General features: G+C 35.0%; 1 protein-coding gene across 1 annotated transcript; it reads left to right on the top strand.

Moving 5' to 3' along the window:
- Positions 1-6,647: 6,647 nt before the first annotated feature.
- On the top strand, positions 6,648-15,337 carry LOC132257007 (guanine nucleotide-binding protein subunit beta-1). Its single transcript, XM_059753670.1, has 6 exons — positions 6,648-6,870; positions 7,012-7,118; positions 8,042-8,274; positions 9,180-9,588; positions 9,643-9,859; positions 10,947-15,337. The coding sequence occupies exons 2-6, from the start codon at positions 7,062-7,064 to the stop codon at positions 11,051-11,053; spliced, it is 1,023 nt and encodes a 340-aa protein (XP_059609653.1). The 5' UTR covers positions 6,648-6,870; positions 7,012-7,061; the 3' UTR covers positions 11,054-15,337.
- Positions 15,338-16,655: the final 1,318 nt, after the last annotated feature.

Genomic DNA, 16,655 nt, shown 5'->3' with positions numbered 1-16,655 from the left:
TCAGCACCATTTCTGGAAAAGTAATACAGTTTTTGAGCGCAATGAGATATTCTATTTCGCTACGAGCTGGGCAAGTTTGGACATTTCCGTTGAACAGAAAATGAACATGAGTTATGTACTTTTAATTAAATTAAAAACTGAAATCCAGTTTTATAGCTACATGTCCTTTCATTTCATTAATCGAGTTCTTGTAACAATTGAAAAAAAAATCCTTCAAATGTGTTTTTCCCAATGAGCCTGTGCAAAACTACAGAACACAAAGTTTTCATGTTTTCTTTCAATTGAACTGAAGAACTGAATTGAAGAGAAATCACTGCATTAGCTGGAAATTTTTTTTGATGTCATTTCGATTTAGTCATAAAATTCTAGCTGCTCTGATGGCTACGCAGTAAAAAGTCAGTTCAGATTCCCAAAAGAAAGCTTATTTGTCGCTAGCTTATAATAACGCATACTCTGTCAAAAACTTTTTAAATGTCAAAAATTTTAGACAGCATTGAAATTTGCAAAAATCTGCTAATTTTGGGCACAATTGAGTAGATGAGTCAGTATAAAATGCTAAAATCACAAAGAGTAATGTTCTAACACATTTGTTTAGTAGAATATCGAGACTTGCTCTAATTTAACAAGCAAAACAATCGGCTGAGCATGTATTATTTGGATTTTCAGTGCTATTACTGCGAGTTGACCATTGAGGAACTCCACCGAAAAAACAAATCTTCAGGAAAAAAAATTTTTGTGCTAATGTTTTCGTCTCGCGGCATTTTTGCGATTTGAAACCACTTCATGCACATTTAAGACTTCAGAAAAACGTTCCAGAAATACAGGAACTTTTTAGATAGTCGCTTGCAATACATACTTTGATGGCGAAATCTCATTCACATGACGCCTCAAAGCTCCTTTACGCATGTATGCACAATGAAAATGGCCAAGTGCGAATAACAGAAGCATATGTGAAACACTTCTAAATGATCCAACATGGGGTGGTAAGGAAGCGCGTCATTCTTCAATTATATTTTATATCGTTATAAATAACGTATAGAAATATCTATTGAAGATTGAGGTGGTTTCACTCGATAAGATCTAATGGGACTTCGAGAAATATTAATCTCATTTCAAAGTACAAAATCATTTATCCTAAGTCCAGAACTACAAAGATTTTTTCTGAAAAGCTCAAATTAAAAAAAAAAATTGCGCATAGTCCACAACAGTGTAATATGTTTACGAAATTTTCATGAGTTTTCCATTGGTTTGGGTCTGACAAAGTCGCAAATCCTTGTCATCCACGCGACAGGCAAAAAATTTGTCATTTCTCAAATTTATCTTCTGAATGAAGTCATTATTTCCTTGGACAGGGTCAAAAATCTATGTGTCATCTTCAACATTTGTCCTAGTCAGAGATTTGTAGAATGGTCTTCTAGTGCATAGCTCTTGCATTTTATATCGCAATCATTAACATACCGTTTATGCTAGTCACCGAACGAGCATCTTGAAATTTAATTAACATAAACGCACTGTAATTTAGAGGACAAATTTCCGCAAAATCCTTGAAATAAATTGATTTTTATATTAATTGTCGAGATCTGAAAGCCGCTGTGTGGAAATTATGTAAAAATAATAAAAATGGTCAAAAACTCTTGAGATAAAGCGACATTTCTAAGTTTATGGCTAAGATGATTCAAAAAGTCAAATAGCATTTTTGTATAACGTTTCTGCTTTTGGAAAATGCAACGAAAGTCAATAATATAATTTTCCCTGTTCTCACCGACAATTGTTTTGCAATAAATAAGTCCAATACACTACATCACATTAAGCAATCAAATAAACAGTTACAGAATAAAAAGTTTGCCCTGTGTTTGAACTAAGAAATAACATAAATATGATTTAGATTATTAGAGCAATTCTGAGTTACACAGACATGTTATACTTCAAACATGTGAAAGTTTAATATTCTAAATGAATAAGGAAAATAGCCCTTTCTATTCTCGCTAAAAAAATGTTTTAGAGTTTTAAGCGATTCCACAGAGTGTAAGCAAAGAAAAATTGTGAAATTTGCCAAAATTATTTATATTCAAGTTCATAACTAGTAAATCCGTCATAAAAATAATTTACTATGAACATATTTCATACTCATGCTTGAAAATTAGAGCCAAAATTGCAGATTTACCCATCTTTGCAAGTTATTCTGCAGTTTCCGATCTATCACTCATTTGCTCTTTATACATTCCACATTCTTTAAAATAACCTCTGGAGGTCGTGTTAAAATTACACATGCAGGCGATACAAAATGATTTAACACATGTGGGCCACAATAGCAAATAACACAAGTGGTGAATATTTTTACACAATCGTCCTTTTGAGTCTTACATGTGTAACTCAGAATAGCAAATGCGTGTGATTATTTTTTAGCCAAGAATTGGTGTTCGACGACGTACGGAGAAAAGACCAATTAGCTTAAACTCATTTCAACGAGATTTGATTGGGAGATGCGAAGGATGCAACTTGTGAGAATGGTCGAGTGGGGTGGTGATTTGGAATTTTTGACCAGCTTTTACCACACACCAGGAAGGAGGAAAATATAATTCCTCTGAAGCGTTGTGCTTGGATTGAAATGAGTTGAAGCTAATTGGCCTTTTTTCGCACATCGTCGAGCAAATGCAAGTGTTACACCAACATAACAATTTTTTTACATTCTTTGTGGGACTGAGAGTTGCTCCATATGTTACAGAATACATGCATATATATATATATATATATATATATATATATATATATATATACATCTACATATATATGCATGTTTACTACATATACATTGCGAATATTTCATTTTTAGAATGTTACGACACCGTGCATTTTTGCACATTTGGCATATTTAGTGAACTTGCTGCTAAACACCTACATTCAAACGAATGCTAAATTAATTGCTTTATATTTTTCCTTAATATTACCTATTTTTTCGTTTTCTGAGCGGTTCCAAATAAGATTAAAAAAGATTTTTGTATTATACTTTAAACTCACGGACTTATAGTGAAAAGATGTAGGTTAGCCCTATGTAACGTAAAGGACCTTTTTACGATTTATCGTAACGAGTAAGCTGTGTATATAAATCCATAACGATTGGGGTATAGACTATAATTTGAAAAGAACAGAAAACGAAAAAAATAAGAAGTGAGATTGTAGTTGAGCAAAAAGTAATTTATGAATATAACATATAAATTAGGATATTGACATAAGGTTCTGAAATGAGATGGAAAAACTTAATATAAGATAGTTCAAGTAATATGTACACATAAATTGTAAACGTCTTAATAAGTAAAGTAAGATGCGAACGTGTCGTGAAGTTAAATATAAAATCTACTTAAATAATGTTACGTGTGTAAAACCAGACAAAAAAGATGAATTTCAAGAAAAACATCTTTAGGATGTTTCTGTGAAATAATACGAAAAATTGGAATAAAAAGAATTAAAAAATCATGTGGAGAAATGCAGACGTAAATTATGATTGAAGTTACTACAAAGAGTATACTTGAAAATGAAACACAAAATGTGTATAAATAAATAAATATATTATGTATAATGATATTGTTTCATTACATTGCCCAGAAAAAAAATAGCACACATTCTTTAGCCGTAGCCACAGTCTTTTCGTGTATTGCTGAATATAGACGATCACAGAGAATGTCCACCCGACTAGATGCGATAATGAGCAAGGGAACCGTAAAAATTATGTTGAAATCGCGTTGCAATTTTGATTCCGCGTATAGATAATTCATTAACTATTTTACACAGAAATCCAATAATTTCACCTTTTCAACGTGTTTTAGCTTTGTTTCTCTTTGTTTCTCCTTTGTTTCTGATTGAAAATTGATCAAAGACGGTTTTTGAATCGACGTTTAGGCTGAAAATTAGCATGTTTTTATCATGTATTTTGTCATAAAAAATACATATTTTACGGATATTGACAATGTATTATGCGGAAGAAAAATTACATGTAATTATATTGCGACTTGTCTTCTGGCGCATTCGCGATTTTCACAAAATTTCATTCGCGATCATCGCAAAATTTTCTTTAAATGCTGATATTTTTTCAACCTTAAGCGGAGGATCAGTCAAATTACCGCATTTTGTAGTCAATTAAGCAAGCTATCTAACAATGCGTAGCTTGAAAGTAAACGCGAAAACACAGCGCAGACACGGGTGTCAACTGAGACGGAAAGTCACTTGCGTCTCACTTGCTACTGCAATGTAACATTTTCGAGTCAATTTGCACAAATATTTCCTCTTTATGCCAACACGGAATGCTTTTGGGATACATCAACATCCACCCTAAATCGCATAATTTAGGCGCGACTTGTTTTTATTAATTTTTTCATCAAGATATCGCAATTTGTTTGCAAGGTGAGAATCTACCATTTTGCTCACAATTACAGCAGTTTACATGCTTCACCTTTCTACCACTGCGAATCGACGACAACGCCATGTAACATGGCCTCTCAATGTATTTCTTATGGAAGCTTGAGCTAATGCAGGGGGTCGGTTTTGTTTCTCTTCTTTCACTTATTGATCATCTCATTCCAATAAAACAGAGATGGAGAAACGTTTTACTAGAAATTCAGTCCTTCAGGTTCTCGACCAAAAGTTGTCGTACTCCACTGTTATATTGTATTACATTTGTATTTATTCATTCATTTTTTAAAAGTGAAGAACAAGCTGCCTAGCTACAGGAGCTGTTTGGCGTATTGTATAATATTTAAGTTCTAGTCCGTATAGCGCAATCGACGTATGCGGGGGCCGGGGCTGACGCTGTGTTTCTGTGGCCGGAGTTGGGGATGGGGTTCCTTCCCCTGCACGGGACTCCTCTGCTGCGGCTACGTGCTTCTTTGCTTTGACCTCCTCGGGGAGGTGTGTCTCTTTTTTTCGGTATCTGGGCCGAATCTGACCCGGGATCGGGCGACTCTCTTTGGCTTCTCGCCTCGCGGGTAGCTCTCGGCTCCGTGGGACTTTTTGGGGGCTCGTATGATGCTCGTGGGGTGTGTCGTAGGAAGCTTCCCCCCCCCCCGTCTCGTGGCGATGGCTGTCTCTGTGGCTCCTGGGTGGACTCATCTTCCCGTTCTAGTCGGGTGATTATTCTCTTGCATGCGCTCTTCCAGCCCTCTCTCTGTGTCTTCTTTTCTTCTTCTTTTTTCTTTTCTTTTTTTCTTGTCCTCCTTTCTCTTCTTTTTGTCTTTCTTTCCCTGTCGCTTTTCCTCGTCTCTCCCACTTTTGGCTTTTTGTGGTCTTGCCTGCACCTTTTTACTGCTTTTTCTGTTGCACGTTTTTCTGTTCTTGCCTGTGTATAATCTTCGGCTGCGACGTCTGTTTTCCTGCGTATGGTTATTTTTAAGCTGCACTTAGCTGAGCACATTGGCGACACCACAAGCTCCACAGAGCTTACGCCGCGTCTTACTCCTCGTTCCCCATACTTCCCTGCCACCCACCCCCCGATTTTCCCGACTATGTATGACTATTTTATGTTTAAGCCGCTGAATTTGATTGTAATCAGGATAAGCGTATTATTTTCTTGTATATTTCGGTCAATGAGCCGCTTTATACCGGCCAAGTGAAATGCTGGATTTAAATTGATGCAGCATTTATTTGACAGTTCTCCATACAGAACTGTCAAATATATGCTACATCAATTTAAATTCAGCATTTAACTTGGCCGGTGTAAAGAGGCTCAATGAGTTTCTGCCGTTTATTCCGCTGAGACTGTAGTGAATGTCGGCGGCAGCCGCCGCTCGAGGCCCTGTCGGTGAAGGGACAGGATTATAAAGGGTCCTCGAGTGTATTTGGAAATAAATAAATAAAATAAATAAATCTAAGCTACCGCTAGACCCGATCCAGATCATTAACGAAGATATAGTTTCTTGGTGCAGTCAGGTCAACCGCTACGCTTTTGTGCAATGGGACATTGATAAACCAGTGAGATAGTTTTTTTAAGGACCTATTGTGGCGCTCATGAAGTGATCCAGGTACCACTGTCGAACTGCTGCACAAAATACTTTAGCAATGCGGTCATTTACTATCTCCGGTCACTAAATATCTCCGAAACAAAAAAAAACTTTTATGTCAAATTTTTTTCCTATGTGTAGAGCATTGCTGAGGATATATTTTTTCATATATGCCAAAAAAGATATTTCTTTTCCATCTTCATAAAAATAGGGGTTTCCCTCGACAAGTTAAAAAAACATAGCAAAATGTGGGCAAGAACCCGGCGAATATTTTACCGAGTGGCACATAAAAAATACATTTTGACCGACAAGGAATGATCTAAAATTCCAACTATATTTTAGAAAGTAATAGATAATTTCAATGTCTATCACTCGAACCCAATTTGGGGAAAGTCAGTTGAAAATTGAGCGAGATATGAGCACGTATGTGCAGCAAAGTGGGGAAAATTCGAAAATAAGTTCCAGGAGCAGAACCTGAGGGTGTAGGGGAGCAAGTGAGGCATCGTTGGAAAGGTGATGACCAAGGAATCTAAGAAATCACAATTGGACAATTTGGAAAAACTTCTCTGATTTGTTGTTGCCATTACAGAATTTATTCGAGGAAATTCATCGGATATATCCTCTGCGACATCGCAATAAGAAATTCGTAATAGGGTAAAGGTACAGAACGAAACGCGAGACAATATAACAGATTGTGTGAGCAAAAAGAAGTATATCTTCTCTTTACTAAAAACTCATTCAGTGTATTGCTTAAATTCAAGTTTCGTTTGTATCAAAGTTATACGTAACATATGTGTAAAGAGTGATACGTTGCTTGTAATAAACGTGTATGGTAGGGCGGTGTCCTCCCCGTGAGTGAACCGGTCATTTTGTCACACTGGTGAGAGTCGCTTATACTTGCAATGTGTTATATTAATGGCACAGTAATACTTTCTTGAGCTTCATGGGATTGTGAAATACACAAAACGGCTATTGAATCGATGATCTACTACCAAAAAAAAAATTCTATTCGGAATTTCAGATTTCTAAGAAATACCAAATTATTCTGAAAAAAAATTTAGAGCACAGAGGATGAATGAACTGGACAACCTTAGACAGGAGGCGGAAACTCTAAAAAACGCAATCAGAGTAAGTGATATCATTTAGCTTGACATAAAAAAAACGCCTTAAACAATCAAATTAAAAGTAATAAGCAGGTATGTCAGAGCACATTTAATTTATGAAAATTTGTTTACGATATCCAAATTCTACTTAATATACTCAGTCAATCTTAGGCTGCAATGGCTCAGTGGTCAATGTGTTTAAATCACAGCACAGCCATGTGTTTGAATTCCACTGATAACAAATGTGTAAACAGAGTAGAGTGCAGAAGAATCATAATTCAAAGACTAAATGGAACAGCCCAAGTAACTCTTGGATATTCCAACAGAAAACTCTCTCACTCTATCCTTAAATGTTATTGACTTTAAAACCACTTATGGTTCATCGCCAGACTGACAATCTGTCACCGTAAAGCAAACCTATCTCGAATGCAATATATGTAAATTTAAGAAAAAAACAATAAATATTGCTTGTAATGGAGAAGTATACTTCAATGGTACGTAATTCCAAATAAAAAGTATGTCAAGTTTCCTTAAAGTCATATTGGGAATTATATTTAGAAATACTGTGATCGTTTCTAAAAGTAATTGTAGATTTAAGAAATGATTTTGTGGATCGCTAGTCAAACTACGTATAAAAAATGTAAAACCTAGAGATCACTCACGGGCCTGTGATCACTCTAATAATTAAAACACGACACTTTATGGAAATTCTTTCGCCAATTAAGATTTTTTGTCCAACTCTGCACTGTGCATTGTTCTCTATTTATCTTATAACAGAACAAAAATTAAAAATTATTTGTCAAAAATACGCAAAAACCTAATCACTCTACGGTTGTTGAGGGATAGAAATTCTTGCGCCACTTTTAGCAATCCTCCACCAATCTTCAAGAGCCCAACTGTAGTTCCGCCCATCTACTAATATAAAGAAATAAATTTTTTTATTGGCAGGATGCGAGAAAAGCTGCTTGTGACACGAGCTTGGTGCAAGCTACAAACAATCTTGAGCCCATTGGACGTATTCAGATGCGCACTAGGCGAACATTGCGTGGACACTTGGCTAAGATTTATGCCATGCACTGGGGTAGTGACTCACGTAATCTCGTGAGTGCATCTCAAGATGGTAAATTGATTGTATGGGATAGTCACACGACAAATAAAGTACATGCCATCCCATTACGCAGGTAATCTAGATAATAATAACAGCAGTCTACAGCCATTTTTTACAGCTAACACAGTCAAATTATTTGAATTATCATATAATCTGAAATTATGTCTACATTGGAAAATTTCGTATTTTAGGAGTTTTTAAACTCCGTTTACTTGAGATGAACGCAACAAATTGATTTGATCACAGATTTTAAAAGTCGAATTTCCACCATATTAAAGGGGTAAAATAAAGCATGGTCTCTTTCACCGCGCGGATTAAAAATTAATGCAGTATCAATTCTGATTTTAGTCCCACATGGACTAAAAATTCAGCTTAAACTACGCGGTTGCGCATACGTATTCCCTGTCAAATTCTCCGGTGTTCTAAGAAATTATGGATGTGCTCAGAATTTTTGGCAGTGGGTGACATTACCTTAGACTTAACAAGATTTTTTTTATTTTGTTCAAGGTTATCAAATTATAATGCGGAAAAGATTTCAGTTGACGTCATTGTTCAATGCTGAACAGGAGATTTATTTTATTTTATTTTTAATTGTATTGGACTCGTCAATGTTCAAGTATTTTGTCATTTTTTCTGCTTTGCGCATTGCACTTCTTGCATTGCACATTTTTATCATATTAAATTTCTCTCGCCGCGTGAGAATGCACCTTGGACTTAGTCACATCATTTTTGCTAATTAAACGTCTTTGGCTGAGTCCAGAGTACAATCCACACGCGGCGTGCATCGTTAAAAATTGCATAGAATCAAAATCAGTTCATCAAGAACAGTTTTACTGAAAACGCGCGCTTTGTCTCTTACCACATTCAATTAAATACAGTCCGCCTGTTTTTAAATAAACAATTGAACTATTGACGAGTCATGATTTTTACACAAAGTTTAACACAATAAGTTTAATCTTGATATTATTCTTGTTGCAGTTCTTGGGTTATGACATGTGCATACGCACCAAGTGGTAGTTTCGTAGCGTGTGGAGGCTTAGACAACATCTGCAGCATCTATAGCTTAAAAAATCGCGAGGGGAACGTACGCGTGTCGCGAGAGTTACCTGGTCACACAGGCTACCTTTCATGTTGTCGCTTTTTAGACGATAACCAGATAGTTACAAGTTCTGGAGATATGTCATGCGGTTTGTGGGATATTGAAACAGGACAACAGGTGACATCATTTCTCGGACATACTGGTGATGTGATGGCGCTCAGTCTCAGCTCTCATTGTCGCGCCTTCGTTTCAGGCGCATGCGATGCTAGCGCAAAGCTTTGGGATATCCGCGATGGACAGTGCAAGCAAACGTTTCCAGGCCATGAGAGTGATATCAACGCGGTCACGGTTAGTCAACTTTTGGTAAGATACTATATCGGATATTAATATTCTACCTTGTAGTTCTTCCCAAATGGCTTTGCCTTTGCCACAGGATCAGATGATGCTACGTGCCGATTATTTGATATTCGTGCAGATCAAGAACTGGCAATGTATAGCCATGATAACATAATATGTGGAATAACGTCTGTAGCGTTTTCTAAAAGTGGTCGCCTTCTACTTGCTGGTTACGATGACTTCAATTGCAACGTATGGGATACGATGAAGGCTGAGAGGGCAGGTGAGTATTTTTCTTAGATCTGTTTTCGAGTTGTTGTCGATTTCAGTGCAAATGTTCCCTTGGCAAAATTAGTATATAATGCATTCAAGTGCTGAATTGTTATGTTATACGGTCGATATCAGTCACCAAAAACACAGATACACACGAAATTACCAAGAATATTACATTCATGAATATTACATTCATTGAAAAAACAGACATAAAAGAAAATAGATCATGATACCATGAATTGGAATATTTCAAATGGAAAGAGAAGAAAAATAAAAGAATAATAAAGCAAAGATATCATTTATTAACAGAAAATTGATTAAACAGAGATGATGTAAAAGAGAACGATTCAGTTAGGGACAACAGTGCTTGAACTGTATTGACCTTTATAAGTTCTGTAGCTCATGCTTCACAACGGAATATTGGACAACGGTTATTAATAAGTACTTGGGTCGATTGAAATAAGTATCTGGAAATACACAAGCTGGAAAGTCCAATTTATTACTCAATAAAAAAATTATTTGAAATTATGGAATTATTACTTGGATAAGGTAATGGATAGTGTTTGGAAAGAAATTGCATCAAGTAACCGAAAAAATTCACAAGTTGGAGTATTCAAGGAATTAGAACAGATAAAGAAACGAATAGATAAAAAAGGAAATCGAAGTTTAAACAAGTCCATTAAGCATAAAGTGGTAATCTATTCTATTCTTTTACCGCTATTATTCTTTCAATCTTAACTATTGTAAATTCTAAATTGTGTCGAAAATGTAGTAAATTCAGGCACGCAATCGAAACTCACTCATTGTAACCCCAGAGATTGATTATATAAGTTGTCACCAGAGGGTTAGGTTCTCATGCGAACGGAGAGAGTGGCTCACACTGGGCTTTCGATGCTGTGCGTCAGTCCTCTCTGAGTGATTGAAGTTCGCCTGTCGATCCGCACCTCCGGGAGCCCATTCTTAGAAATGTACCCGCCCGATAGAGTAATCGCGAATTTGCTACAAAAATTAAAACAGAAAAACTCTTTGTGAAACATTTCAAGTGTGCGAATCTAATAAGATTATTACTTGTTTATACAGTTTTCTCTTGCATTCAGGTATACTTGCTGGGCATGATAATCGAGTTTCATGTCTTGGCGTCACTGAGAACGGCATGGCTGTAGCTACAGGATCGTGGGACTCATTTCTACGTGTATGGAACTAAAATAACCATATTTGAATTGAGTTTCTGAAAGCCTTTCAATCAGCGCTCTGCCCAAAATATGTATATGAAAGTTGATAAATTTGTGGCGTTCAAAAATTTACGTATACCCACACACATATACATACATCACATTCAAAATGTAAGAATAAAGCCAAGGCCCGCCATACAATAAATTTAAACGATTAATGGTCATAGCATTTTCTCTACTTAAAAGCATCAAATTCATAGCAACGGTCAGAAAACCACAAATATTCTAATATAATTTTTTGAGGTTACTCATATTTTAAATAAATTTCATGTTATTTGAAGACTTTTTAACTTTACTTTCAAATGGAAAATATGTTTATTCAATTTTACAATTGTCATAAGCACTGTTGATTTTGATAATCCTGTATTCCTAATCTATTGATAGTCTGGATTTATAACATAAATGAATTTATTTTAATTGGAATTAAAGATGCTCAAAACAGAAAGGAATTCAACGTAATGGGAGAAGTAAAGTGAAGATTGAGAGTAAAAAACAAATATATATACACGCTACTTAAGTCTATTTTGTATTTCACAATTGTTCTCGTGGAATTCATAATAGTAAACCGATACTTAATGTATTAACTTTGTGTAAATTTAGACTTATGAAAGAATATCACAAAATAAAAAAAAACTCAGTATAATTCAAAGTGCTAAAAGTTTGTCGTCATAGAATAGGTGAAATACAAAATTTTTAGGGTTTATAAAAAAACTCAGGAAGTTATTTCTCGTAATTTATTATAACCTTTATATGAAGTTCTCTCTGGTTTTAGATACTTTTGAGAAATTTCAGAATTTTTTCGTGATACTGAAATAAATTTCTTGATTTAAGATTTTATTCACTGACCCCACAACTCTTAGTTGCATCGAGTCCATAAATGTACTACTTTAAACACATAGAATCGATTTCACATAATCTTATTATGAGTTCATGCTGAGCAATTGATTTTAATTAAAAAAAAAAACGACTGGAGAAAAAAACAATATAGATGAAAACTTAAGATAATGTTAAAAAACAATATTTTATGTTGATTTTTTTTGTGTGATATTGTCTCTCTGTGCGGTGTGCATTTCGCTTATTTTTTATATCTCTTGCTCCTATAGAAGCAGAAAAAATATTGATTGGTGTGTGTAGTGGCCAGTTGTTGGATTTGATTTGACTCAACACGAAAGACTGCGAAATTGAAGAAACACGGATTTACAAATCTCTCACATACATTCCCACCTTAAGTGATCCTCTGAAAAAGGTTCTGCAAAAAAGATTCCTGACCTGTAGATAATCTTCAAATACTTACGCAAGATCTTTCGTGTACAAATCAGAAGGACAAGACGCATACATTACTGGAAAGAAGAGTCGTTTATTCAATTCCCTGCCGATGCAACATTTAAATGGTCAAATCAATATAGAGAGTCAAGAAGAAATCGAGTAGGACAACACAGAAGAAGTGTACAGCAAATGCAGAGGACCATAAAGGAGAACAGACCAGAAAATGTTGTCAGCGCCTTGATCAGTCGCTTAAGAGGAACAAACCATTAAGTTCGATCTTCGACGATGTAAGCATATTGGATAGCAGGGAAGAACAAAGAATTAGAGACTCTTAAATCGCTGCATATCAACCTAACAAAACACAAAAATAATAATAAAAAACTTGACATCAACTGTACCCTTTACACGGGAATACTAAAAAGATAAAAATGTAGATCAGTAGAAACAAAATTTTTCACTTAAAAATTATAAAAATTTTGTTATTGACATTAGCGCCTCTGGCGGTGGTCCGATGAACTTCTGTTGTTCTAAATAGTCGTAGAGTTTTGCAAGAGATTTCCAACGAGACCTGAATTATTAAGATCGTATAAAAATAACCAAAGTTTTAGCGTATTTAAAATAAAACTTCAAACCGTCAAATCTTCGGTTCTATTGCATCCACAAAAAACTATAACCTATTTTCAGAGACATTCTGCTCTGGGCTACAACGTACTGAAATTAAAAAAATTATGATCTAGTCACCGAGATACAGGCGTTCAAAGGTTTTTTTTTTAATATGGCGACATTTGTTATGACGTCACAGATTAATGGTGAATAGGGCCTACTGAAGGGCGTCGAGACACATCTTTCAGTGAAGAGATTATCGAAATAGGTTGATAAACAGCGGAGATATGGACTGGTAAAGGTGTGAACTTTGACCTTCCATATCTCCGCTTCTAATAAATAGGGCCCTAAAAGTAACGGTTCGTTGGAAAGGTCTCGACTTTAGCTGCAACATACCAAAATTTGGGCCTGATTCATGCCATAAGAACTGAACAATTGAGCAAAGTGTATTATGGGGGTGTTCAAAATAGCGTTCGTAGGGGTGGGGGGTTGGATTTGTCAAAAAAATCTTCATTACCACTGCATAACCATTCATTGCATTCATCGAGTTTTGCCTCAGACAGTGATCAAATTCAGATCAAATATCTGCATATAATGATTTTTTTTCGTATTACGAAATAAAAAAATGAATCAAAGAGTAGTGATTCCATATTTCAAATGGTAAAGGGTTGATTTAACTTGTGCAAGAAGAGAAAAAAAGGAATTATACGAACCGCACGGCGCAGTAAAGACATAATTACATACAAAGATTCACCATAAAATGATGTGTCTTCACCATAATAACACACCAAAAATTATATATAGTTGCTTTAAAATGAAAAAACTGTCGAAGCTTAGCAACTATGGATAAAATTGAATTATATGGTTTTGTTTTGTGGTTTTAACGAATTAAATTCTCTTTTTCCCATTTTTTATTAAACTTTGTAAGAGAAAAATTCTTTGAGTTATCGTTCATTAAAAATTTCTGCTATTTTATATTTAAATGAAACATATAAACTGAAACATATTTCTAGCTCAACGTAAAATTTGTAAAACATTGATATGCTAGAGATCATAAAAATTATGTTTTTGAAACCCTGTACATAAAAAAGAGAATAAGTGTAATTGTATACTTTATAGGTTAAGTAAACAGAAGAGTGTAGCATAAAGATATCAAAAGCATTATACTAGATTCATACACACGTTAAATTTTAAGAAAGTTTATATCATCATTTATCGTAATAATGACTCTAGTTTTTTTATGTCCAACTGTTCAACTGTCCACTTACAGCCTTTCCTGTAGTTTTTGCTTATCTCTCTATACCACTGATCACTTAAAAACAAAAAAGTGGTATGTAGTGTACACGTATAAAACATACTAATGGTATACTCGTAGGTCCTCTCGAGGTAACTTCGAATATGCACTAGGTGCATATTATGTAAACCAAATGTAATAATCAAGTAAAGTTTCTACTTATTTTGAGATGAATAGTTTCATACGTTATAAAGAAAATCATATAGCTCAATTCGTTAAAAGAGCACATCTTTCATAACAACTATCTATCATCTGAAAAACAGCCATTATTTATGGATATACGGCAAAAGTTATGGAATAAAAGTGTATTTATACTGAGAAGAAAATTTATAATTACAGGCGTCTAAACTCAAACAAAAAGAAACAACATGAAATTTTGCGTTCACTCATGTAGTAAAGATTATTCAGTATAGAGAATAATGCATATAAACCTTGGTATAAGAATAGAGTACTATTCAGTTATTATAAATTTAGTCCTAAATTAATATGTAATGAGTAACAGAAGTTAGCTCATATGTGAAATAAGAAGGACTGAAAATACTTCTGGGGGTCTCACTTATAATGTAACGTAAGAGTTAGTTAGAAAATTTACTACAACATGCATTATTTTAAAAACAAAACAGTTTTCCTTAGTTTCATTACCTGCGTAATAAACGTACGATATTCACACATTTCGCGGTACTGGTTCTATAATTTAAATCTGATGTGACCTATTTATGAAACATCTCGTCCCAAACTATAACATATAACACCCATGAAGCCTTCCATGACCTGAAAGACGGGAGCAAACATGAGAAAGTACGTTGCGTTAGAAAAGTCTGTAACATCCTCCCACGAATTGACGTAAGTTTCATCTGTGCTCATTGTTATCAATTTATGAAGTAGGCGAAGAGTACGCTCACACAAACTTATTATACTTATGAGCGATAAAAATAAAACATATTCAGAAAGAAAACACTTGAGGTGTATTTCAATGTAGGAATTATTTAGTTTTTTACTTTTGTGATTTTGGATTGGACGAGCGATAACAGTTAGTAGTTATTATATAAATCCATGCTTCTAATTATGATGCAAATTTCCAGTTCCTTGAACATTTAAATGATTGGATTAGACAAAAGTTCTCAAGTGTAAGTATGAGACAACCTCCGTTACTCATTCCATTACGAGTTATCAAGAATCACTATCCAATTGAGCTGGGCGAAACTCGGCTCTATCTGTAAATTTGTTATTAAATTTTTCAGACTCCGACGCAAAACATACATTTGAAAAAATAATTTATACAAGTAAAAATAAGATTTTAATTATGGATAATATTAAATATTTACCATCTAGAAACTAATTATTAAATATGATTAAATGGGAAATCTATGTACGAATTCATAATAAAACAAATACATGATTGTGGTAAAAAAAACGCATTCCGGAAAAATTTCAATCTGGTCTAAATTGCAACTTCCAGGAAATTTCGGATACGAATGAATCATAAGCTAAAGGAATTATATGAGAAGATCGCTATAAAAAAAAAAGCTTTTCATATTTTAACTAAAATCAGCCACGGTACGTTGTTTTTTGTACGCTCGATTTCTTTGTTAAATGGGATCAAAGCAAAATTCAAGATATTTTAGGTTCAGAGGCCAGATTAGAAGAGGGGGTGGTGTAAGAAATCTTGCTCCACTGCATCCAGGCCAACAAGTGGGCCCCTTATGCATCCCCCATTAATTTCCCACTTAAGGGCCAAGACCCATAGTTAACCAGTCATCCAGATTCTCTCTATAGTAACCTTTCAGACGGTACAGCTTTGGCCTGTGACTTTCATTGATTTTTATTTTTATTTTATGTCGTCCCCTCTGCCCCGTTATCTTCTGATTTTTCCTACTCAGAGGCAAGGCTATTCAAGTCAGCCAGTCAAATTCACAGACTAGCATTTACAAGCGACACCAGTCTGGTATTGTTCCCATCTATAAGTAAGGACAGATGCGAAATACACTTCCACAGAAGTTTCTACTTCAGCTGGAACATTTAACAGCAACCTTATTTTGGGCCTGAATTTTTATATTTATTGTTGGGACAAATCTTTCCGCCAGAAACTGCGAGAAAACCTTTTGTGCCGGGAATTGTGGCAGTGCCCGGGAACGGGATCGTTCACTCTATTCCTGGCCACCACAGTGAACACATCCTTAGTTTTAGTCTTGTCAAGTTGAGTGTAATTAATTCAGTGTTAATCAAGCAATAATTAAATTAATCAAGCAAGACGTGTGTGTCCTCCATCATATCACGGACTCCTCTGAATCGGCGAAGCGGCTGGGATCTCTAATATCCTCGTCTTATTTAAAGGTATTTCCCAAGCTGCAACATTTGTCATTGAAAGGCTTAATATTTTTCGCATCTGCTGTGTTCGATCATTTGCAAGT

Source organism: Phlebotomus argentipes, unplaced genomic scaffold (assembly GCF_947086385.1).
Source record: "Phlebotomus argentipes unplaced genomic scaffold, Phlebotomus argentipes genome assembly contig_75, whole genome shotgun sequence".
NCBI classification, from domain to species: Eukaryota; Metazoa; Arthropoda; class Insecta; order Diptera; family Psychodidae; genus Phlebotomus; species Phlebotomus argentipes.
This window is presented reverse-complemented; position numbering and strand designations above follow the sequence as displayed.

What these genes read in the sequence shown, in the direction of transcription:
- LOC132257007 (XM_059753670.1), top strand. Translation starts at nt 7,062, where the DNA reads ATGAATGAACTGGACAACCTTAGACAGGAGGCGGAAACTCTAAAAAAC. An exon ending in CTCTAAAAAACGCAATCAGA is followed by an intron (nt 7,119 to 8,041) that starts GTAAGTGATATC and finishes TTTTATTGGCAG; the next exon opens with GATGCGAGAAAAGCTGCTTG. An exon ending in CATGCCATCCCATTACGCAG is followed by an intron (nt 8,275 to 9,179) that starts GTAATCTAGATA and finishes TTCTTGTTGCAG; the next exon opens with TTCTTGGGTTATGACATGTG.